At 39.2% G+C, this 24,900-nt stretch overlaps 3 protein-coding genes across 3 annotated transcripts; all 3 read right to left on the bottom strand.

Annotated features, from left to right (window-relative positions):
- Positions 1-6,196: 6,196 nt before the first annotated feature.
- LOC112188939 (V-type proton ATPase subunit D) lies at positions 6,197-8,362 on the bottom strand. The gene is made up of 2 exons (XM_024328181.2): positions 8,177-8,362; positions 6,197-7,205 (listed from the first exon to the last, which is right to left on the bottom strand). The coding sequence occupies exon 2, from the start codon at positions 7,191-7,193 to the stop codon at positions 6,408-6,410; it is 786 nt and encodes a 261-aa protein (XP_024183949.1). The 5' UTR covers positions 7,194-7,205; positions 8,177-8,362; the 3' UTR covers positions 6,197-6,407.
- Positions 8,363-9,396: 1,034 nt separating this feature from the next.
- On the bottom strand, positions 9,397-13,421 carry LOC112190044 (citrate synthase, glyoxysomal). Its single transcript, XM_024329464.2, has 13 exons — positions 13,087-13,421; positions 12,807-12,987; positions 12,591-12,676; positions 12,306-12,410; positions 11,787-11,849; positions 11,463-11,572; positions 11,105-11,224; positions 10,931-11,006; positions 10,678-10,751; positions 10,452-10,572; positions 10,193-10,290; positions 9,984-10,107; positions 9,397-9,792 (listed from the first exon to the last, which is right to left on the bottom strand). The coding sequence occupies exons 1-13, from the start codon at positions 13,318-13,320 to the stop codon at positions 9,661-9,663; spliced, it is 1,524 nt and encodes a 507-aa protein (XP_024185232.1). The 5' UTR covers positions 13,321-13,421; the 3' UTR covers positions 9,397-9,660.
- Positions 13,422-14,043: 622 nt separating this feature from the next.
- Positions 14,044-17,312, bottom strand: LOC112188555 (ubiquinone biosynthesis O-methyltransferase, mitochondrial). Its single transcript, XM_024327693.2, has 9 exons — positions 17,022-17,312; positions 16,828-16,917; positions 16,593-16,671; positions 16,099-16,176; positions 15,938-15,986; positions 15,430-15,479; positions 15,180-15,329; positions 14,459-14,539; positions 14,044-14,345 (listed from the first exon to the last, which is right to left on the bottom strand). The coding sequence occupies exons 1-9, from the start codon at positions 17,270-17,272 to the stop codon at positions 14,229-14,231; spliced, it is 945 nt and encodes a 314-aa protein (XP_024183461.1). The 5' UTR covers positions 17,273-17,312; the 3' UTR covers positions 14,044-14,228.
- Positions 17,313-24,900: the final 7,588 nt, after the last annotated feature.

The raw sequence follows: 24,900 nt of genomic DNA on the forward strand, positions 1-24,900 counted from the left end.
AGAAACATGTAAGTAGGGTCTCATCCTTCATCTGATGTTGAGCAAGTAGGGAGTTGAACCTCTCGTAGTAGGCAGCATAGGATTCATCATGGGCTTGCTCTATTCCACTGAGCTTCTTCCTGAGTGTGATGACCTTGGAAGCTGGGAAGTATTTTTCCAAGAAGGCCTTCCTCATGGTTTCCCATGATGTGATACGTCCAGCAGGGAGCTCATAGCCAATCTTTGGCTCTGTCAGCTAAGGAGAACGGAAATGCCTTCATCTTTAGAATGTTTTCATCTGCTCCTTGTGGTTGCATGTTTGCACACACAGACTGAAATTCTCTGATATGCTTGTTGGCGTCCTCCATATTGAGGCCATGGAACATAGGAAGCTTGTGCAACAATCCACTCTTTAGCTCAAATTCTGCTTGTCTTCCTGCTGCAGGGGTAGGGTAAATGATGCCTGAAGGAGGTCCTCCTTCGACAGTTGCTGTGGAGAGTTCCCTAATAATGCCATTCTCTCTTTCTTGACTTCTTCAGGTGATGGTGAAGGTGGTGGTGTAGAATTGGACGAAACCACAGGTGAGGGTGAACATGAAGGAGGAGATGGAGACGGTGTAGGTGATGTAGATTCCTCAGAAAAGTAGATCCTCTTCCCTTGCTCGTTAAATGTGTACTCTTTGTATGTCGAAGAGGAGGCGTTTGTGTACTCAAGAAGTGAAGGATTCTTCAAACGAGCGAGCCTTGCTTCAATTTCCTTTATTGTAGAGGGTCTAAAAGGCTCGGTCATTCATAGAAATCCTGAACATCATTAAAATTTAAAGAAGTTAGTTAATTGTAAAGTGAGGTAATTACAAATTAGTGATTTATACATCAACGTCACTATTCACAAGTTACTATTCACAATTTATACAAGTATAAAGAGAAGTATATATTACAAAAATATGCACAATCTTCACAAATGAACCACGTAAGAAATTTATACAAGTATAAAATGTACAAAACAACACAATTTACATGTGGAGGTTATGTTCAAGTGTATTATTATCTTTACAAATAAAGTTAATATCTTAATTGATTACAAGTTGTAAGTCGAGCCCAATAGAAACCACTACTATTGGTGAGATACGATCTAGGGATAGTCGCCTAGACATAAGTCGGTTTCCTTTGTTTCAGAAGGCTAGATGGCCAGATTAAGAGGTAAGTGAGAGGGAGGACTCATTTCGGTGACACTACGGAGGCTACTCCCTCATTGAGGTTTAGGCCCCTATCGGCTACTCCCACATTGTGGTTTAGGCACAGTCTATAGTATCTCTGAGATCCAATTTGAACCCATCACCCAGGGTCTCAACCTAAGACACCACCTATATGCCCCTTACTCAGCTTGGAAAGAACTCATGTGTTAGACAGTTCTCCAAATGCTAATAAAAGCCGCCCTCAACCTCATAAGACCTCAGAAAGGCACTAATGAAGGGTTAAGGCCAATATTAACAAAAGGGCCCTTATCTACTCATACGATTTTACACACTTATAACAATCAAGAATTTAACAACATTTATAATTAATTCTTTACATTTCTTTTGTTTAGTAAGATTAGACACATTTTACAAAAACTTTCAAACAACAAACAAACAAACGTCAAATTTTTCTATTCTTTTTTTTTTTTTTTTTTGAACACACATATAAACAAAACAAATATTCACAATATGACAAATGATTTTTCAATCCCCGGCAACGGCGCCAAAAATTGATGCGCCTTTGGGAAGCGCACAATTTAACCCTGAAATGTCGTTAGTAATATAAGCAAATAGGGATCGTTCTATTCCGGGGATTGAGGGTACACATGTCATTGTCAAACAATTAAACAATTAAAATTAAAACAAAGTATAATATTCACAAAGATATTCACAAGTATAAACATTATTTACGAAAAAGGGGGGATTTTGTTTTGGTTTTTTTGAAAATAAAACTAAGTTAACAAAATAATTAAAATGCAAAAACATAAAAATACAAATGAAGTGAGAGAACAAAGATCAAAAACCGAAACATATGATTAAAATTGATTCAAACCCTAATATTGTTCATCTAAGTCATGAGAGAGGAGTTGATCATGTGAAACGTTAAAAGCAAACAATTTCCCATATTTTACTTTTCAATGCTAATTAATCTAAGTGAAAGCACAAAGACTAATCCTATCAAACATGCATTCAAGCCCTAGAAAGCTAGTCAATCATAACATGTTCAACGCAATAAACATAGAGAAAGGCTATCAACTCAAGTGTACAACTTAGTATGGAAAAGTCCACCTAATTGCAATCCTCGTTAATTAAATTCGATCTTTGTCCAAAACCTTTACTACTTTGGTTCAAGTTTACACAAAACGAAAAGTCGATTTCATGTTCTTAAACCTAGCAACAATTATGCATAAACCCTATAAGTGTCGACCCAAATAAGATTAATACACAAAGGATATCTATAATGCAAATTTAATTAAACAAACCCACAAAAGCAACTCTAGAAGAACAATAATATGAATCTGAAAATTCTCAATTAATCATAAAAATTCCAGAAATTAATATTTGTTCAAACACATGTGTCAACTAGTTCACAACCAACGAAATTCAAAGCAAAGATTACAAAGGAGAATCGGATTACACCGTGGATGAAGATGAGATGGATGATAATCGTTGTGGCTCTTGAATCTCGAAAGCAAGCTTCAAGGATGGATATGGATGGTGATGCTCACGGCTTCTCTTCTTCTTCCTTTGGCCTTGCTTGAACTCGTGGAGATGACTAGAGGATGGATGGGAAAATGGAAATGAAATAGAGAGACAAAGAAGATGGAATAGATGAAGGAATGTGTGTTATGGATTCAGGAATTGGTGATTGAGAGTGAGAGGAGAAGGTGTTTAAATAGGGAGGAAAAAGAAGAGTGAAATGATGAGATGAAGAAAAATAATGAAAGTGGAGTATGAGAGTGGTTTGTAAAATATGTAAAAGATGAGGTAATGATGAAAGCAAAGCATTAAGGTGAAGAAATGTGGAAGTGATGATGATCTTTTAGAGTAGAAAAATGTATCCAAGGAAAAAGAAATGCTTTCTTCATGTGGGTGGGAAACATGAATATGTGGTGTTGAGCTGTTTTCAAGTCAGTTTCTGCCCCTTTATTCCTTCAATTATTTCTCCAACAAGACTTCATTATATGCCTTCGACTTCTTCATATGAAATTATCCACCATGAGTGTAGATTACTGTGGTAAAATTTCAGAATTTCTTGCCATGTGGTTGGGCCGGAAATGCTGCTGGACCTCTTACAGGTCCAGTTTTCCGGTTTTGCTTCTGTAGAGAATTGGGCTGATTGTTTGAAGGCCTTCCACTCATATTTTTCTCTGGCACTCTACATAAGAAATGGTCCTTTGGGTGTCTAGAATGGATCTGGAAGGTTTCAGCTCATTTGAAGTTCATTTGGTCAGGCGGCCGCTCCTTCTTCTTTGCTTGGCTTGGTTTCTCCTAGCCGGAGTAGGAATATGTGTAAAATTGATCTTTTAGTACATTTCCATTTTTCTACTCCAATGTACCTTCATCTTTGCTCCCCTTGGTGTTCGCAAGCTCCTCTTTCCATTTATGAGTTCATTTCCATATTTAGCTCGGAGGTCCTGAAAATAGAAACTAATAAGAAAAATAGAAACTACCGAAAATGGAAACTTACTAAAAATGATAAATAGAAACTATAAAAATAGAAACTTTCTACAAATAGGAACTTTCCCAATCAAAGAATGAAAACTTTCCAAAACAGGGTTTTAATAAGGAAATAACGCAAGAAATGTAGGGAAAAGCAAGTAAAACGTCGCATTAAAATGCTCCTATCAGTTGTATGGGCCCATACGTCCCTCATGTCCCCCATTCTTAGGGTACCGCTTCTTGCGCCCTCCTTTGGGTGCATTATAATTCGCCTCATGAACACTCTTAGTTCCAATGGACCTTGAATTATAATTCCTTACGAGTATGTTATCATGTTTCTCAGCTATAGATATAACATTGATAAGTTGATGAAACCTTGTGATCCGTCTAGCATTGACTTCAGTACAGTATTGCTTTGATACCACAATGGCTGAAACGGGGAAGGTGGAGAGAGTTTTCTCAATTAGCTCTTGCTCTGTGACAGGTTGTCCACAAAACATCAACATGGACTGTATGCGAAGAGCTTCTGAATTATATTCAGCAACAGACTTGAAATCAGCAAAGTGCAGGTTGTTCCATTGAACCTTCAAGTCAGGGAGGAGGGAATCTTGGACATTGCCAAAGCGCTCTTCTAGCGCTACCCATAGCTCTCTTGCATTCTTGATCGACATATACTCCAATCTGAATGCCTTGTCCATATGGCGTCGCATCAAGATAACTACTTGAGCATGCTTTGTAGGTGTTCGCATGAACACAAGATCCGGGTTAGGTGCCTGGATTATGGGTAATATTCCTTTGAAGTGAGATGGTTCTCAACATCTGTTACCCAACTGTGGTAATCCGAGCCTGTTGAATCAAGCATGGGAAAGTCGAGCCTAGGTTCATTCGACATCCTGAAAATAAGAAGAGAAATATATTAGTTTCGGAGTTAAACTTCCACGAAAACTAAAAACAATTAAGATTTCCGAGCTATGCTACCAAGAAATCAATTTCCAAGAATCTCTTTTGGATTAGACCATGTTTTAATATGGTCACAATTTGATGCTTGTGGACGCTCTTAGTCCAAGCATTATGAACACTCTTAGTTCATACAAATGCTCTTAGTTCGTTTAATTATGAACACTCTTAGTTCATACGAACACTCTTAGTTCATAAGCGTGAATCCTCACAATTCCGCTTTGTTAAATACTCAAAATCATTTGGCAACATATATTCCAATATTCTGCATAAAATAAAATAATGTAAAATACATGAAAACAACAACTTTAATTCACAAAAACTTATGTGATGGTTCTTGGCTTGAGGACAAGCGCGTGTTAGAGCAGGCGCGTTTTTTTTTCTTTCTGGGCCGTCTGTTCTTTGGGCTTTCCTATCATTTTCTTCTTCCTTCTTTCTCTTTTTTTTCTTTCTTTCTTTTTTTTTCTGGGCCGGCCGGGTCCCCTCTCTTTTTTTTTTCTCTTTTTTTTCTTGGGTCGGGTCCCTTCTCTGTTTTTTTTTCTTGTTCTTTTTCTTTTTTTTTCTTCTTTCTTTTCCTTCGGTCTTCTTCTTCTTTCTTTCCTCTGGGTCCACTCCTTCTCCCTCCTCCTTCTACGTTCAGGTCTGCTGGAGGGTGCCGGGATGAGTGGGCTGCTACGTCGTCGCCGATGTGGGTGCTGCGACAGTGGAGAGCCCAGATGGGTGCTGCCACGGTGGACTAACGAGGACGCGGTGGAGGAAGGCGACCTGGAGAGGGAGGCCGATCGTGAAGGATTTGGTGGTCGGAAGAAGGACTGGGCTGCGCTGTAGGTCGGGGCGGATGAGGCGCAGTAGTGTGCTGGGATCGATCGGTAGGATCGGGGTCAGGCTAAGGAGGGCTGGCTGAGAAGATGGCCTGGAGAAGACGACGCCGATCCTTGGGGCTGGACGAGGCCGGTCTGTGCGGCCGGAAGAGAAGAATTTTTTTTTTTTTGTTTAGGGCGGCAGAAGAGAAAGAACAAGTCTACGTTTTTTTCTTTTCGAAGCTAGGGCTAGAAACTCGTGCTGATAACGTATTGTAGGAGAAATTATTTATAATAGGAGCCCTTTAAATAGAGAGTTACAAGGTACCCAAAAAGGTAATAAAATCTGATTACAATTGAATACTTAGAACACATTCTTATTACAACTCTAAACCCTAATTCTTATTACACATTCTTATTACAATTGAATACTTAGAACACATTATGTCGATATCTTTCAACAATAAAGAAATTGAGCATAATTTATTGCATGGATCATGGTAACCGAAGCAAAAAGGAAACAAGGCTTGGCTTAACAATGGAAGCGTCATTTCCTGTCATGCTCTCCACAGGTACACAAAACCAATTTGTTCTTTGTTTTTGATTTTGAATGATCTATACAATGTACGTAGACCTTCCTCCACATTGTATAGAAACCCATTTCTACCTAAAATGTATAAGCAACTTCATATGCAAAGCACACATGTCATTGCAATATCGCGAAGTGAGTCAGACAGCAATGTTGTCCTAATATTAATATATGTAAATAAACCAAAGACCTTCCAGGCAACAAAATCAAAACCTCGCACTGATGAAGTTTACTGACAAATAATACAAAATAAAGAGAAACATACATTAGAGAGATGGAGCTTTTATTCAGTACATAAAAGACTGTCCAGCTAAATAATAATAGAAATTTACCTCTTAACAACAAGAAGCACAGCCAGAATCACACATTCTAAGAACCAACATATAAAGCTAGCATCCCAATTCAGAAAATGATATCCTCGTCCTTTCCCATACCTCCAGACAACAAATTTTGAGCTGAATTTAGTGAAATACCCTTCTTTAAAGACATAACTTCTGCAGCCTGGTCGTCTGAGAAGTTCTTAGCAGCTGCCATCTGTCTCTCAATTTCCCTCTTCTTAAATCCCTGTATCTTCTTTAACCTGAAGAAGTCCTCCCTTTCCAGCTCATCCAACTCCCCCTTGATATAAGTTATTGTATTCTCCAACCTAGGCTTCACCACATTCTCCAGAGCATTGACCCTGCGATTTGTGCTCTTGATTGCTTCATCAAGGGTTAAAAATGATGTTTGAAGTGAAGCAAGCTCCACAAGAACCTCAATTGCTTTCACATAAGCAGCCTTGCACAGTTGAACCTGTTGTCCACCTCTGGCCAATCCAGTGAGGTCGTTCTTGGTCTCACCTTCAGTAAAGTATTCAAATTTTGGGAGCTTTACACCAGCAACATTCTCTTGCTTTGATCGAACTTTAAGAGAGGCAGTGTTGACATTCTCAAGAACAATGTGTTTGATGTTCTCACCAGCAACATACTTGGCTTCAGTAAGGGCGAAGGAGGAGGTTTTCATAATATCTCCCATTGATTCTTTGGTTGACACAATCTTTTTAAGAATGGCACGAAACTGAACAGTTAGAGCATCACTCTTCTTCTTGAGGAGAGCATGGCCTCTCGTCGCACCAACAAGACGAGCTTTCATAATTCCAAGCATTGTAACAGTAGGAACCACATTCAAACGCTGGCTTTGCCCAGACATGTTTTCAAAGATCTAAATAAGAATGAATGTAATCAGGATTAGTGAAAAGAACAAAAATTCAATTAGCCATAACCAAATGTAAGGAAATATTGGTATAGCTCAGAAGGCACCAAACACAAATCTCTTTACTTTCTAATCCAGTTTGACGAACTTACCATAATTAAATAATGAAGTAAAACTTCTGAAAAACATGAAGCCCTTTTGACATTCTACTTTAAAGATATGCAACATATCCAACCCATAACAACCTTAAAATTCTACACACTTTGTTGCCTATAGACCATCCTTAAATTCCCACATACAACATATACAAGCACCAATAAGAACTCGTTTTCTTCCACCAGTAAGATGGGCTATTTAACGACAATCGCAACATGCCACAGCCTCTGCATGATGGAAGTAAACAAGAGAATTCCAAGAACAGAAAGCTCTCTAAACTCGAAATAAACATATACCCAACAATGCAAATAACCTTTTATCTCAAGATCAGGGTCAGGCTCATCCCCACAAAGTTTCCTTCGATTCCTCATTAAGTATAGCACATTTACGGAACCTTACAATATCTCAAAAATCCAATTCCAAACTACAAAAATATGATCACCACCAGAACCAGCATTTAGAACATGATCAATTTTTAGTCGATGGAATCAACTATGTTTCACTGCATCGCATTTGCAGAAAATTACAAGAACCATCGACAACACTAAGCACTTAACCTAATCTGTAATCAACTATGCCCAATACACACAGCTCTGTGTGACGGTAAAAAACTGAGATCGGGTTCAAATTTTGTTTCTTATCGAATCCCGAATTCTGGTTTTCACTCGATTCCATAGTTGTCCCAGCAAACAACACACAATTACAAATGAAGCGTCTTTCGGAGAAAACAGATTTAGGGAAAAGAAATTGTTGATCCAAACCAGAGTAAAAATAAAAAACAAGAGAAAGAAAACGCGAATAAGAATACAGATCAGAAATTGAACCTGGTGTGATCGGCTTCAGTGATAGTAAGGGGAGGAGAGGACTCTCCGGCCCGGAAACTCGCCGGCGGTGAGTGAGTAAGAGAGAGTTTAAATCTAAAACGTATGTGAATTTTTGATGTTTTGTCGCTAAAGAAGAAGCTTCTTCTCTGGTAATTGATTTTGAGGTGTGTTTGTATTGGGTCGGGTTGTTAAAAGAGGGTCCGGTTTCAGTGTGTCCGGTTGTCTCGTGCCAACGTGCAGACCTCCCGCTTTAATTAGCTACCGTCAAAAGAAATTATATAAAAAATTAGGAAAAAGACAATGTCAGAGGCGGTCAGGTAATATTGTAAATAAAGTGTTACGTACCTTGTTGAAATTTTGTATGTTGAAAATAATGTGAGATAAAATTTGTATAGAAAATCAATCGATGAGCTCGGTGAGCTCCATTAGTCGAGAAAACTGTAACAGTCGACCAAGATTCAAGAAGGTGAGCTGTGCCAGTGTTCTTTGTTTTATTTCTTGGGATATTTCTTTTAGAAATAAGAAATTAACAAACTAAACGAGAGATATCGAGAAATAGAAGATTATATTTCTAAAAATATAGAGGTTGAAAGCTCGGATGGAAATACCTCGAAGAGGCCATTGCAGCGGTAGTGAGACTTGCTTCATGGAAAACATGCCAACGAAATCTAAGACAAGGATTCAACTAGCTTAAGAATGTTAAGAATGACGTCAACAAATTATTCAATACGTTACGAAGTTGACAATGTTCTCAAAAATGCAATTGATAAGCGCTAAGGAGTTGCCTTCTATCTCACAATCAGGAAACCGTAATTGAAAACACACAACATACATTCTCTTTTCTTCTTCTTTTTTAGGCAAAGCACAATGCACCTTCTCCAAAGGTGAAAACCCCGGCAAAAATAGAAGAGCCAAAACATTTTCGAGGAGTCGAGATGAAAGAAAGATCTAGGTTTAGCATTTAGGTGTTAGTAACCGATGAAAATAATACACTCAATCATGCCTTCATACTTCAACCAATCTTCTGTAAGTGCTAACGTGATTGATTGATTATATGTCTCTGCAAAACCATGATTCTTCAAGATGACGTTCGATTAGAATAATTGAATAATATAGATTTGTCCTCAAGCAGTAATGCATTTTGTCTTTTTAAGAACTAATATGTTTACTAGAGCATAATTATTGGTTCACATTGGGTACTCGGTAATCACCCACAAACACAGAACACAAAATGGACGAAACATATATTAAAAGCCGTCAAGGCATAACTAAATATTCATTTGAGCTGAGAACAGAACCATAATCTAACAGCAGATGAGTGACAAACATTCACGAATACAAATATAGACACCAAGGTCTGCTTATTTAAGCTAAATGAAACCTAACCTAGGTGTCTCCAACCATTCTGCTTTGACCGTAGGCATAAGTTCTCATGAAACTTATTTTCTTTTCTCTGTGATGTTTTACATGGGATAATTGAAGACCTAAACTCCAGATCCAGACAAACGACGCTTGGAGGCGTTTGAAACAGAAACTTGAGACAGTTTGTCTACATCAGTGCTCACTATCCGTTCTTTCAATGGCATATAGTGCCGCAGCCACTCCCCAACATATACCTAAATTACAGAAAGATGGGAAAAGCTCAGAAACAGAATGACCAGAAACATAGCAGATTCCTCATTGAAGTGCTAATGATTTGGACACTTAAATTCATTTACAAACACCCGAGGAGAGAGACAAAAAAAAAAAAAAAAAAAAAAAAAAAAGGAATGATATTCCAGATGCCTGAACACAGATTTGAACTAACCTGTGCGGGCCTCATAATCTTAGTATCAGGATCATCCAGGGATTCTCTCCAGTGTGCCAAGTAACCAGCCATTCTAGGGATTGCAAATAAAACTGGGAAGAACTCCGTTGGAAATCCCATTGCCCTGTTTAACAAGAAGTCAATACTTTCTTACCAGTTACAAACAGGAAAACACACAAACCGTAATATCTTTATGCAAGCACAAGTACCTATATATCAACCCAGAGTAGAAATCAACATTAGGATATAGCTTTCTCTTAACAAAATACTCGTCAGATAGTGCAGCTTTCTCCAAAGCAACAGCAACCTGCAAATGACAAAAGATAACTGCACTCAGACTTTACGGTGTTTATTCAATATAATCAACAATGAGTACCAAAAGCCTAACAGGATTACAATAACTACAGATTATCTCTCCTTCTCTCGCTTCCTTTCCTGGGGGAGACTCAATGGAGATCAGAAATATACCTCAATCAGTGGATCCCTTCCAACAATGGAGAATACTTCATCTGCCAGCTTTCTTATGACCTTTGCTCTAGGATCATAGTTCTTGTACACGCGATGCCCAAAACCTGACATCTTTCGCTTCCTGGACAAATAGAAAACAATGTTTCAATGATAAAAATTTCCATTTTAGGTTTCAACCTCAAATCCTTCACCAGTTACTTAACCAGTTAGCTATAAGCACATATACCTGCTCTTCACACCCTCAATGAACTCTGGAATGTTCTCAACAGATCCAATTTCACTTAGCATCTTAAGCACAGCCTGCACAAATCAATGCAACAACAGATAAATGCTAATTGGAAATAACACAAGGGAAATAATGAACAGAAGAGCACTCATCATAATAACTTGTAAATTCCAATCTTCCAATGCTGTGCATAATGGACTTCAACTTATCATTTTTGTTTTGAAGTAAGAAAATGAAATATACAAGCAATTACCTCATTTGCTCCACCATGAAGGGGACCATATAGAGCTCCAACAGCTCCGGAAAGGGCAGTGTAAACATCCACACCACTACAAATACAGAGCCAGATGTGTTATAAAAGAAAACCAAACTTTATTCAGGTTGCATTTTCTGAGGCCTCATTTTGTTCAAAGTCTGAGATTCCTACCTAGACGCCAGATGCCGAGCAGCAGCCGTTGAGCAATTCATCTCATGTTCAGCATGGAGTATGAAGAGAATGTCCAATACTCGGGCGAGGCGAGGATTTGGTTTATAAGCTCTATCGCCCCTGCATGTTTGTCAAAAAGAATATCTTAATTGGACTGGAGGACCCAAATTTCACATTTCCAAAATAGCTTTCACCTAAACCAAAAAATTAAAAATGACCTAATGCTTTTCTACTCTATAATAGAGCAGCAAAAAGAGAAAAGAAAAAAAAAAAAAAATCTGGAGAGAGTTTAAACAGTTAACAAACTGACTATAAAGATATAAGACGACAAGAACAAGGTATTCCAGCATTAACATACAAGGAGTCTAGCATGTATAAGAAGTTCTCAGAATAAGAAAGGTTGTTAGATGGGAGAACTGGGGGTCTTCCTGCCAATCTCAAATAAGCTGCTGCTGCAATAGTTGGTGCCTGGAAATAAATTCAGTTTAATATGAGTTTAGATGATAGATTCCTAATTACCAACAGAGACTCAGAAGTACAGGCATGCAGCATTGAACCTAGATATATATGCTACATAAGTTGTAAAAACTAAGCATGGCAGCTTGGATTAGTATAGCCACATTTTCTAAGCCACCAAAAAAAAAAAGAAAAAAAAGAAGGAATCAAAATAAAACATACAAACCTTCCCAAGAATCCGTGCAATTTGTTTGTCTCTCACTTGTTTGGACTGGTAAAGGTCTTGCCCCTATATTGACAAAAAGCATACAATCAGATGTGACAAAAGTCTCAAATTGTCACCTCTATTTAACAAAGATTTCCACCAAAATGCAAGCAAAGTATTGGTAAATTTGGTATCATTCTTCTTCTTTTTATGAGGTAACATCTCTAAATCTACAAGGACCAAAATGCTGCAATTGAAACTTGAAAATGTCACCCAGAAGAACACAGGCCTACCATGTGCTACACTATGTCCTATGGACAAAGTCACCAAAACGCATGAAAAATATCAGTAACTCCAGTACATCCTTTTTTAATGAGGTAACATCCCTAAACCTATGAAGGCAAGATGTTGCAACTAAAACTTGAAAACATCACCCAGCAGAACAAAGGACTGGCTTTGATCTATATCATGTACTGCATACCATGTCCAATAACAAATAAACATGTTATTCTCAGAACCAATAATACTAGAAAAACTTACTCTGAGGGCAGGATTGGCATCAGGGTGAAAAACAGAAAGAGCACTCATTGCGCTGACAAGTACACCCATTGGATGTGCATCATGAGGTATTGCTTGTATAATATCCTACCAAAAAAAAAAGTCAACACTCTCTCAGGCAGGTTCATGATTGATTCTATGCATAATCACTGATTTAGCACAAGCAATCCTAATTTCTAAACATAATCTGTTATTCACAGAAAACAGTTCAAATTCTTTCCTAAATACTCTTTGAATTTCCATAAGAACAAAAAAAGACAAGCTCACCAAAATCCCCTGCGGCACAGCTGAATGCTGAGTAACAGCGAATTCCCAATCCGCTAACTGGCTTTGAGAAGGCAAATTCCCATACACTGCAGAAGAAAAAAAAAGGTAATACAAAAGAAAATTAATATCATCATCAGCGAAACCGAAACTGAATACATGACAAACACAAGTGACATATCAGCCTATAATAGTGATTTCTCTAAAGAGATAACTTACTGAGGAGATATGCCACTTCCAAATAAGTACTACTCTCAGCCAATTCCTCAATTGGATACCCTCTGTACCTAAGAATCCCCTCATCTCCATCAATATAACAAATCGAAGATCGAACCGGCGCAGTGTTGAGATATCCCGGATCATACAGCTTCAGCCCCTTATCATTCTTCCCCGTACTAATCTGTCCATCCACAACAACCAATCCTAAGTCTCAAATCCAATCCATTTCCGCACCTAAATTACTTTCCAGAACAGAAAAATCGAAAACAGATACTCTTACCTTTTTGAGATCAGTGGCCTTGACGGTTCCTTGTTCGGAGACCTGGACCTGGTAGCGCTTACCGGTCCTCTCGTCAACGACGGTCAAAGCGCCGCGGAGGTTCGCCGGAGGCGGGACCTGGGCGGACAAGCACTGAGGCTCGAGCTCCGAGGACTCGGAGATGGTTGCGGCGGCGAGGTGGGCAGAAAGCACGGCCAAGCGGCCACGAGCTCTTACCGGAAATTCACTCGACATGTTACTATTTCTATAAATCAAATTGAAAACGTCACGTAGCAGCTGCTTATAAAGAGGAGAAGAGAGACGTTTCTGCTTCTTCTTTCTTTCTTTGTCGATCAGATCAGTGACACCAGATTTTAGTTTTATATGTTTTATTATTTTTACAGTTGCAATTTCACCCAGATTTGTACATATGTGAGATCGGTAAAAACGTGCCAACAACCAGCGGAAAAGATTGTAGCGCGAAAATTAATGTGATGATCAGTGGGCCCCGCCAGGTGACGCGGCAACTTGTTCCTCTCGGGAAGCTCAAAAGGAGTGGATAATATGAGAAGATCTTGCGTGGGGCACCCGTCGCGACACGTGGTAGGGAGGGCCAATCACTGCCCAGCAGCGGGGGTGTTTTGGGTATTTCACTTTAGGAAGCAGGGGCAGTTTCGGAAGAGATGGAAAATTTCCTTTTTTCTGATTGGGTGGCCGTAAGGCCACGTGGTGGGGAAACCCCCACCTAAGTATTTGCCGGATAATATTATCCGCGTAGTATAATACAATTATCTTGATGCTTTCACTTTCCTAGAAATTTTTTCCGATCCATATTAACCAAACTAATTTTGTCCTTGTGAACAAATTTGACGACAGTAACATTATCACTGATATAAAAACTCGGCCGACGTAATGACTACAGTTCGAGAACCCGAGATTCACTCGAGATAGAAATGATCATCTGATTTGCAAGCAATGTAATGAGGGGTGATATCAGCTAATAATTGTTCAATATGATCAGATTTGTATACAATTGTCTCTTGCATCTTTCTTCCTCATTAGATTAAGAATCTCCAAAGATAATGGAGGGGAGAGGGGAGGAACATGGTGAACACTAACTTAAGAATTTTCATTCAGACAACATGGACAAGATTTCGTTGTATTTATAAAGTGGCTGTTTCTGTTTTGGTACCATAAGCGATAAAGTTTACACTAACATCATCAGATATAGACCATCTTCCTGTCAAAGGGTTGTATGCAAATCCAGCCATCTCTTGGACCTGGACAAAACCAACAAAACAGCAACAGAGATTCACCAACAGTGTACAAGTAAAAGTAGCCATATATGTAGCAGAAATTAGTAGAGCGGGCAATTAAAGGGGTTTTGGCTTACCGAAATAGAAGCACGCTCCAGGATCAAGACTAGTTCTTCAGGGGTAAGGAAACTGGACCATTGATGTGTACCTTTAGGAAGCTGCAAAAGAATCAATTCAGATCAAGTCAAAATGTCATCTACAAGTGAAAAACCTACAACTGGAGGATAACACACGTGTGCACAGAAGAGTCCATCTTTCATATAGAACATCTCTATAGCTTCAGTACATGTTTTACTTGCAATTAACCAAGCTATAAACTTAAAAGTGGATATTGTTTCATTGACAACATATTTTGAAGTCCTTTTTCTCACATGTCCGAAAGACCCAATGAAATAGGAAACATTTTTGAATGACTATGCAAAAGGGTCAATAGAACAAAACAGAATGGGCTTTCTTGATATATTGATTGCTCTCTTGGAAACTCAATACTTGCATGGATGAATCATAGATGTTATTGAGAAGGAGAATATTCTAAATGTGAAGATCACCAACTAATAAAGCAACATATCACTTATTTTATGGGAATCTCTAAGATAACCAAGTACACAAGTATCTATGATAGCAATGTAATGAGATGGTAATACCTTAATGTAAGAAAAAGAGAATCAGAAAATTCACAAACAATCAAGGACTACATTTAAGACTAGAACACAACATGAAGCATGACCAATTTAAAGGAAAGCAATAGATGCTGTATGGTTAATCAACTTCAGTAGACGTGAAGGAATAAATAGATACCCAGTGGAGGAGATACTCGGCAGCAATAATCGCAGTAGCATATGCTCTCATAGAACGGTTAATAGTTGAAATCACAGTAGCTCCATCAGGAACAGTTAAGGCAGACAGAGATTTGCAGAACTCAGCAGGATTCGCCACGTGCTCAATTACCTAGAGTAATAATCAATTTAAACGAAAAATGGATATGAATCCAAGATGATCTGAATACAATAAAAAAAAAACATAATTGTGTGCAAATGCAAGAACATACCTCTAAAGCAAACACAGCATCAAAACTCCTCTGCTCGTCAACTAGTTTTTCTGTGCACGATTGAAAAACACAAGCCTTGAGTTTGAAAAAAAAAAAAAAAAAGTACTGGAACTAAAGAATACATACTAAATGATAGCAATCATAAATATAATTACTAAATCAGGTTCAGTATATATTTGAATATCAAAAGAGTTTGAACTTTTAGCACCACAAACTAAAAGTTAATACCAAACAGGAGAACAGAAAGAATCACAATAGCAGTTATATCATAGTGACATGTTGAGCAGTACACATATATCATGTGGTTATCAGTTGGGTATTACTCATTACTTTACCACATTTGAGTACATTATAGGTAACAACTTAATGAGGCACTACTTGCGTTCATTAATGGGGGATAGCCATGCATTCCAAAATTATGCAAGAGATTAAATACAATTGTATGCACACTAGAATTGACATAACCAGAAACTTTGCTAAACAGACTATGAACTAGATTAGAAAGTACCAGCTGTTGTGCAATGATATTCAATGCTTGAGGTCACCGGATCCAAGTCCTGTGTGAATGATTAATGTTTAGAAATATCCTAATGTACAGAAAAGTCACTTGAACACCAGAATTACTCAAACCATAAAATTAAGAGTTATGGTTCAAGAGAATGGCCATACAGCATGAAGGCGAGCTATCTTGATATTTTTCTCAACAGCATCAACTCCAGTCACAGAAGCTCCCATGCGTGCTAAAGGCTGAAGAAGGTTAAAGATTAACATCACCCCTTGACCAAATACAGTTTTCAGGTAAACCATCAGTTCAGTTACACAATAACCATAAATAAAGGAACTGATCCAAGCTAGTTTAGATATTCAACCAAAAGAATGACACATAATGGACGAACAAAACACAAGTAGATTAATTGGAATGAAACATAGTGGTTCATATGCCGTAAAGAGAAATAATGCATCTAGGCAGAGAAATCTTTGATAAAGTTACATGCCTAAAAGGACAACAGTAATGCTGCCAATATCATGGACGACAATTTATCTACCATAGACAAGTTCAGCCAGACAACACCATTTGATCCCCATTGCCAAAATGCATAAATGACTAATTTGAAACTATGGCTGTGCGTTAAAGCGGAAAAGAAAGATGATGCATAATATACCTCAGACAGAATTCCACCACCACAGCCAACATCAATAAACTTGAGCCCTTCAAATGGCCTAGCAGATAATGGATCCCTCCTGATATCAGAAACACATACGAAAATAAGAAACACGAAAGCATCACATTCCTATTAACTCCTGGTGAATGTTTGAAAGTAAGGTTCTTTAACCAATTCTACTGATTTTTGATATTCACTAAACTTATAACTATAGCAGAAAAGATAGTAACTTTACCTGAAATGACGACACAGCGTTGAGCGAATGAAGGCGAGCCTTGTAGGATTCATCGCATGCAAAGGTTTGAACGGTCCTTCAGAATCCCACCTTTTCCATAAAAATCATCAATTCTTTGGTGAATTTGTTTCTTCTTGATCACAAAACCAAAGCTAAATGCACAAATTGAAATCTTGAAAGGAAATTTCTCTCACCAGGTTCCGGCAATGGCGGCGAACTTAGCGAGCTCTGCCTGGTTCAGCGACGACGGCGAGGGAGAGTGAGAGTTTTGAGGCGGTGGAATCGGCGGAGGCTCTCCGGAGGGAGGAGGCAGCGGAGGCTGATCGGAGAAGAGCCGAGTGGCATTTTGGAAGTTGAGAAATCGAGGGCGGTGGAGGCTCGTAGAGGCGGTGGCCGTGTACGGTGGTGGTCGGAGTTGCTTCAGGAGCTTCCAAGTCATGGCCATATGGTGAATGCTTCTTGTGACAGCAAAGAGCGAAAGGGAGGGAGACGTTTTACGGTTTTACCAATGGATTGGGCTTGGGCTTCACAAAGGGATTGGACTTCAATATAACACTCGGCCCACAATATTTTTTATTTTCTTTCTTTAATCAAAGTTTGTCGAACTGAAAAATATTTCTTCAATTCGTCCGAAATTGGTGTGAGAGATGTTGGAATTTTGGTACGGTGCTCATAGTAAAGTTAATCTAACTAGAGACATCGTTTAGATGAAGTTAGAGCTACTTCATATATATAAAGTTAATTTAGTTTTCATTATCGATGAAGCTACTCTTATTCTGAAAAGTTAATCTAATTGATAATGACAAGTTTAGATTTGTGAAAAGCTAAGGTTAATCTAACTTATCACAATAAAAACTAAACTAAAGATATAAATAAACCTAGAGCCTTTGAAAGGCATTCTCAAGTAATGTTTATAGATGTATTTGATGATGACTACGAGTCTAGGGCAAAAGCCATAAAGCTTTCAACCCATAGACCGTAAACTACTCTAATTCTACTCTTTGAATGATCCATAGCTAGTTACGGTTATGACTCGGTCAGACAGTTCAACATCTAGAACCAAAAAAAATTCAGTAGAGAGTTCTAGCTACAAAAAGCCGAGCAGCCAACGATTGATTGACTTCATTCTAAGGAAAAAAAAATAATAAGTTTTGCCAATAAAATTTCATAGTGTTTAAGTAAATCTCTATTTTGTGTTTGACCTAACTTTAGGTTACTTGACCTATTTTGTGTTTGACCCAAACTTTAGGTTACTTGACATAGTGGTAATAGGGTTTAATTAGAAGAATCGAGAGATATTCATTCATTGTATGATTACATTTCCTTGTACAATTCAGATTTTATGCATTGTAATTCTCTATATAAAGATGTCTCTATTATCAATGAGAACACAGCAATTTTCCCTCAAATATCAATTCCCTAAAACACGTTATCAGCACGAAACTCTAACCCTGAAACCCTAAATTCGTAGCCTTCAAATCCCAGAAACCACCGCCTCCCACCTTGAAGCTCTCAACTCCAGGAGTCCAAAACCGGCAGCGCTACCACCAGAACAGGCCGGAAAAACACCGAACCGGCCTCCGGAAGAGACAGAAATTCATTTGCCCGGTCCAAGGCTTTCCTCTCCGCCTCCAACAACCATACTTCACCAACACCAGAGCCTCGTCCCCAGATTCCGAGAACAGGAAAAATCACCATCGGAACCTGCCTAAAAATCCCTGAACCTCCCACCAAAAGTTCCTCAGCCCTGAACCGCCGCCTGACCTTCAGCCTTGCAGATTCTCTCTGCCTTGTCCCTGTTAGCCCAGCCCAGAAGGATCAAAGCAAACCCAGCCCTCGGGTGGCAGCCTGAACAAACGAACTCCAAATGAGTTAAAACTTTCCATATCCATTATAGACATCTTAAGGATGATTTCTTACGAAGAGTGCAAGAGCTATTTCAGAGTTTAAGGCCTTCAAAAGATCGGTCCATTTTCTGACTAAAAGAGAGAGAAAAAACTGCAAACCTAACCTGTACTGATTCCGGCAGCTTTTCCGGCCAAACTAAGGTGAACTAAGCTCTAAAATTTTATTAGGATGATCTACACTTATCAAGGAATATTTGGTATGAAGAAGTCGAAGGTCAAATCTGAAGTCTCGGTGGAGATTCAATTGAAGGAAGCTTCAGAAGCATAAAACAAAGTCAAAATATGGCAATTTGGCCTAGAACCTTCTTTGGACTGATTTCTTGTGCATTTTTAAAAGATCTATGATGCTGAAATTATCAAGGAGAGCCCTAGAAGAATCTTACAAGAATATGACAAGATTAATCCATCGTATTATCTTTTGGATAATAGGCATCCCTTGCACACTTTCTCTCTCATGCTTGTCACCTTGACTTTGGTAAGCCAAAACCACTCCAACACTCTTCATTTTCATGTTTCCCATATACAACAAAGAGATCAGCTGCTCCTCTATTTTCCTAAGTCATTTTTTTCGTACTCTACAATCTCATAGATTATCATTACTTCTCTCTTTTTACTCCATCTCTTCCATACCTCTTTCCCTTATTTTTAGGATCTATTACCACTCTCATACTCCACCTCCATGCTTCTTACAATGCTAGAGCTGCTCCCTTTTGCTTCCATTCATCATTTTACTCATCTCTCTCTTCTCTATATAACCATCCATTTATTACACTCTTAAGGCACCACCCATACCACTCCATAACATCTTTTTCTCTCTATATTCTCTACACAATCCACTAACATCTCCTCCACAAAACCTCTATCACCACTACCATCAATTCATAACCTCCATTACCACCACCACAACCTTCATCATCTTTTTTATCTACCCATTACATTTCATAGACAAAAAGCTTCACTACTCCACCATTTCACCACTTGATCGTCTCTATGTCTCATATTTCATCATCAACCTTTGAAGAAGAAAGAAAGAAGTCTAGCATCACTTGAGGAATCATCATCACCATTACCATCACCATTTTCACCATGTCAATGCCTTCATGAGTTCATCTACACCATCCTCAACTTGATTATCACTAGTCCATTCTCTATCCCTACTTTTTAGTTTGATGTTCATAAACATGTTGAAGCTTATGTATTTGATTATGAGTGAGTAGTTAGTTTGTTTGGGCTAGGGTTGAAATCCCTAGCCAAACTTGTAATGAATTGATATTTGAGTCTTATTTGATGTATTTTCCATGATCATCTTCACATGATAATTCAAGAAGTGAATGCTTGTATTTGAATATAGCTAATTTGAATACTTTGCATTTGTCATTACATGAACAATGTTTAGAGAATAGCTAGATTTGGACATTGAAAGCATGATAGCACACTAGGTGTGTATGTGAGGGTAGTGAGTTAAAATCACCTAGATCTAGGATTGGTTTGCTTGCTTGATTATCTAAACTCAAATCTTTATGCATCTAGGAGCAAGGAATTGATACTTATCCGGTAATATAACTTGTTCTTGGGTAGTTAGTTTCGCACTTATCCTGTGAAAATTGATAAAATAAAAGGAGTTTAGGCCTTAGTAGTCTTATCCGGATGGTAAGAGGGTAATTGGATATTTGAGATTGCATTACTTATAGTTTGAACATCAATGCATGCAAGGGAGGCTATGGTGAACAACCTAAAAGCTCTAACTTCCATCCATTTTATCATATCTAGTTTAACATAACTTAGTTTACATTTCAAGTTTCATTTTGTGTTAATTAGATTCGAAACCATTTTCAAAGCCAAAAATCAAACCACTACACCATCTTGCATATATTCACCATAAACTTTGGTCCACTTGTGAGCTCTTGTTTATGACTTGTACATTTGCATATTCATCTAACATCCTCTAGGTTTTCCTTAGCTAGAGATGAATTTTCCAATCTCTTGGGTAGGATATCCCCTACTCATAATCCCTACACTATAACTTGGCCCTTATACTTAAGGGTGGCGATTTGGCTAACACATCTGACTGCCACGTCAGCTCCAACGACTTTTTCCGGACAAATTTTCTAGTGACCTATTTCGAGGTAATTTTTTCTAAAAGTTCCCATTTTTTTTAGAGTTTTTAAATTCATTTTCTCTTCTTTTTATCGGGGACTTGCAACCTCCCTTCTTCTAGCCCCCCTTTCTTCTTCATAGGGGAGACCAAAAGCCGAACTGTGGGGCCGGGGTTCGTGCTCACTCCAAGCTTGGAGCTTGTAGAGTCCTCCAAACTTAATTAGAGTTTGTTGAGAAGAAAAATGATCGACCACATACATCGTTGTTTCGATCTAATCCAAACCCCTCTTGGAACCAGATTTTCTTGGAAGCGACTATGCTCAGAAATCCCTATTTTCTTGGAAGCGACTACACTCAGAAATTTTATAGTTTTTCATGGTAGCCTTTTTCGCTCCGAAACTAACCCTAATCTTGTGTTGTTTTTCAGGATGAGCAACCTGAATAAGTTGAACTATGTTCCACTGGAGACAAGTACTGGCGCAGGATACCATAGGTGGGTCCGAGATGTGTGCCAACATCTTAAGGCTGATGGACTTCTGGAAACCATCCAAGAGCCAAGTCAGGACGTGCTTACTCCTTAACAAGCTGCTGCTTTTGAAGCAAATAAAGCAACGAGAGAGGCAAATGAAGCCAAAGCCATCATTCTCATGACAAGGCACATGAATGACGCACTCTAAAGTGAATACCTCAACGAGGAAAACCCTACAAAGCTATGGGTGGAACTTGAGCAGCGATTTGGCAACGTTTGTGACTCCCTGCTTCCTGATTTAAAAGTGAGATGGCATAGCCTCCGTTTTTGTCATTTCAAGTCTGTACTTGACTATAACTCGGAAGCCCTTTATATCAAGTCTTTGATGGAGTTTTGTGGAAAAACCATTACTGATACGATGTTGATCTAGAAGACTCTTTCTACCTTCCCCGTCTTTGTACTGATGATTTCTAAGAATTATCGGATTGATGTGAATGCAGGAAGTATCACAAGGTTTCATGAGCTTATTGGTGCCATGAACGTAGCTAAGAGGCACGACAATATCCTTGTGAAGAACTATAATGCTAGACCCGTGGGAACCAAGTCAATTCCGGAGTCTAACTGTAGTTGCGCCCCCAAGGGAGGACGCAAGGAGCGAAACCCTAAGAGTAGGGACAATTCTGGACGTTCTGGTCCATATTCTCGCCCTAAAGAGGAAGGAAATAGCCAAGAGATGCGTGCACAGAACCGTGGAGCCTCCGTCCATGGTGGTGCCACCAAGAGCAATGGTCATCCAAATCGTTCCCCAAATGTGCCTCGATCAAGGGAGCCTGACCATAATGATGTTTGTCTTCGATGTGGATCAACCGGACATTGGGCAAAAGCATGTAGAGTATCCCAGAATGTTGCAGACGCATACAAGGCAAATCGTGAAGCAAGGGAGGCGCACTACATGGAGCAAGAGGATCAAGAGGACGATCTCGCTCTTAGGGTGGACTACTTCAAGGGCCAAGAAACTGGCAATTTTGATTAAGTCCTTTTTATTTTCTAAGAGATGTAGGCAATTGCCATATTATTTTTGTAGTAGATGCCAATGGTTTAATCTTTCTTCAAAGTAGGCATACTCAATGTAGATGTGATGTCTAGGAAGGTTTTGAGATAAGTGGTACTTAAGTGAGCCTCGCTCCACCGACATCTCTCTACTCACCTGGTCACATTTGCATTGGAATTACACTAAGAAGTTAGACAACTACCATTGTTTTGCATTAGCTAGTTTATTGGATTAGATTTTCTTTGGTCAAAGAAACAATGATGTAATTCTATTTGGGTTATTAATAAAAGTTGAGGTCTTTTCTTTATGACTCCTTTTTAATTACGAGCTTTTCTTCTAGGAATGGATTCTGGTGAACTATAATGTCTTGCAGATAGTGCAACTACGCACACCATTCTATGCCAAAGACAATTATTCTTAGAGATGTTGCCTACATATTCCTCTGTGACTACGATGACTGGGCCATCAAGTTTGGTTCAAGGACATGGTATGACCCAATTCCTAATGCCTAATGACACCTTGATTAAGTCGCAGAAGCTCTCCACGCTCTTAAGGCAAATCGAACCTTATTGAGCTTTAAAGATATAAAAGCCAACGGATTCCATGCGAAAACTCATAATGAGAATGGAAAAAAATTCCTTTGAATTACCTCTAATAACTGCGGACGAAAGCGCATCTTAGAAAAGCTTATGTGTCAATCTAGTGGACTTTATGTCACTACCATTCTGCCTATTGAATCCAATAACGTCATAAGAGAAGATCTCTTGGATTCTGACACATACTGACTTCAGCATGACCGACTAGGACATCTTGGTGGCGATATGATGCTCTGTATACTAAAGACTTCACACGGACATCCATTCATTAGAGTGAGACGAAGCAAGAATCGAAAATTGATTCCCACACTTAGTAAGACAGCAGCCACTGCAGCATCTGGCTCTGCAGCTATCCTGGGCCACCATAGGGCCGCCCCAGTCCCTTGTGACACCGCCATAAATGGCGCCAACCATGGCCACGACGCCATGGATGCTCCTCCCCATGGTCATGACGCCATGGATGATTCTCCCCATGGTCAAGACGCTATGGATGCCACTTTCCATGATCCCAACGCCATGATGGGTGATGTAGTCACACATTTTACTTCTAATAGCGTTACAGACGCTCAGGCCCAGCCCAAACACTCATTGGTTGCTTCTAAGGCCCCTCGCTCATTTTGCAAAGCCTGTTCCTTAGGGAAATTAGGACTGAGAATGTCTTATGCAAAGGATCCCAAAATACTCATTTCGTTCTTACAGAGAATCTAAGGGGATATCTGTGGACCAATTCAACTATCATGCGGACCTTTTAAGTATTTTATGGTATTGGTTGATGCGTCGACACGCTGGTCACATGTCACGCTATTGTCCACTCAAAATGCTGCTTATGCTAAACTCATCGCCCAGATTATCGGTCTATGGGTTCACTACCCTGACCATCCAATTAAGTCAATTCGACTTGATAATGCTGGGAGTTTACATCGAAAACTTTCGATGACTATTTCATGTCACTGGGGATATATTGATGTAGAGCATCCAGTTCCCCATGGTCATACCCAAAATGGTCTCGCAGAAGCCGCTATCAAATGACTACATATGATAGCACGGACATTAGTTAAGCGCACCAATCTCCCTGTTTCTGCTTAGGGATATGCAATATTGCATGCAGCGATGCTAATTCGTCTACAACCCACTGCAATCCAATCTTACTCTACGTTACAGCTAGTGACTGGGTACTAGCCTGATATCTCGTACTTACGCATTTTTAGGTGTGTCATTTATGTGCCTATTAAGCCACCACAGCGTACTAAGATGGGTCCATAACGACGAATAGGCATCTATGTTGGCTATGAATCTCCAACTATTGTCCGCTATCTTGAACCCTTGACAGGCGATCTCTTTACCGCTAGATTTGTAGATTGTCACTTTGATGAGACAGTCTTCCCATCGTTAGGGGGAGATAATAACACAGATGTTCAACAGGAACGACAGGAATTGTCGTGGTCTTTCCTCACTATGTCTCATCTCGATCCCCATACCGCAATGTCCGAACTTGAAGTGCGAAGAATAATCTAGGTCCAGAACGTAACAGACACTCTGCCTGATGCTTTTTCTTATGTTGCCAAAGTAACAAGATCACACATACCTGCTGCAAACGTGCCTGCAAGGATTGATGTCCCGAACACTGGACATAACGCCATTCCTGTGACATTAGGAGATGGCGCCATTACCCAGAATGACAATGATGTGGCTTCTATGGCGGTAGGTCCTGCAAGGAAGCACGGTAGACCATTCGATTCTAATGATACTCTCCCTAGAAAGAGAGCGAATGAAGCACAAACAAATCCTTTGATCATCGATACTCAAACTCCATCCCATGAGAATGTTCTGGATTATGGTTATGTCCAAGAGACATCTTTGGGGGACGCCTCAATGTTAGAACCTTTCCCTGAGAAGGTAGAGATCTCTATAAATTATACTAGTGTACATGGGACGTGGGAAAGAAGCTTCATC

The sequence above is a fragment of the Rosa chinensis genome, chromosome 2, assembly GCF_002994745.2.
Source record: "Rosa chinensis cultivar Old Blush chromosome 2, RchiOBHm-V2, whole genome shotgun sequence".
Classification (NCBI taxonomy): domain Eukaryota; kingdom Viridiplantae; phylum Streptophyta; class Magnoliopsida; order Rosales; family Rosaceae; genus Rosa; species Rosa chinensis.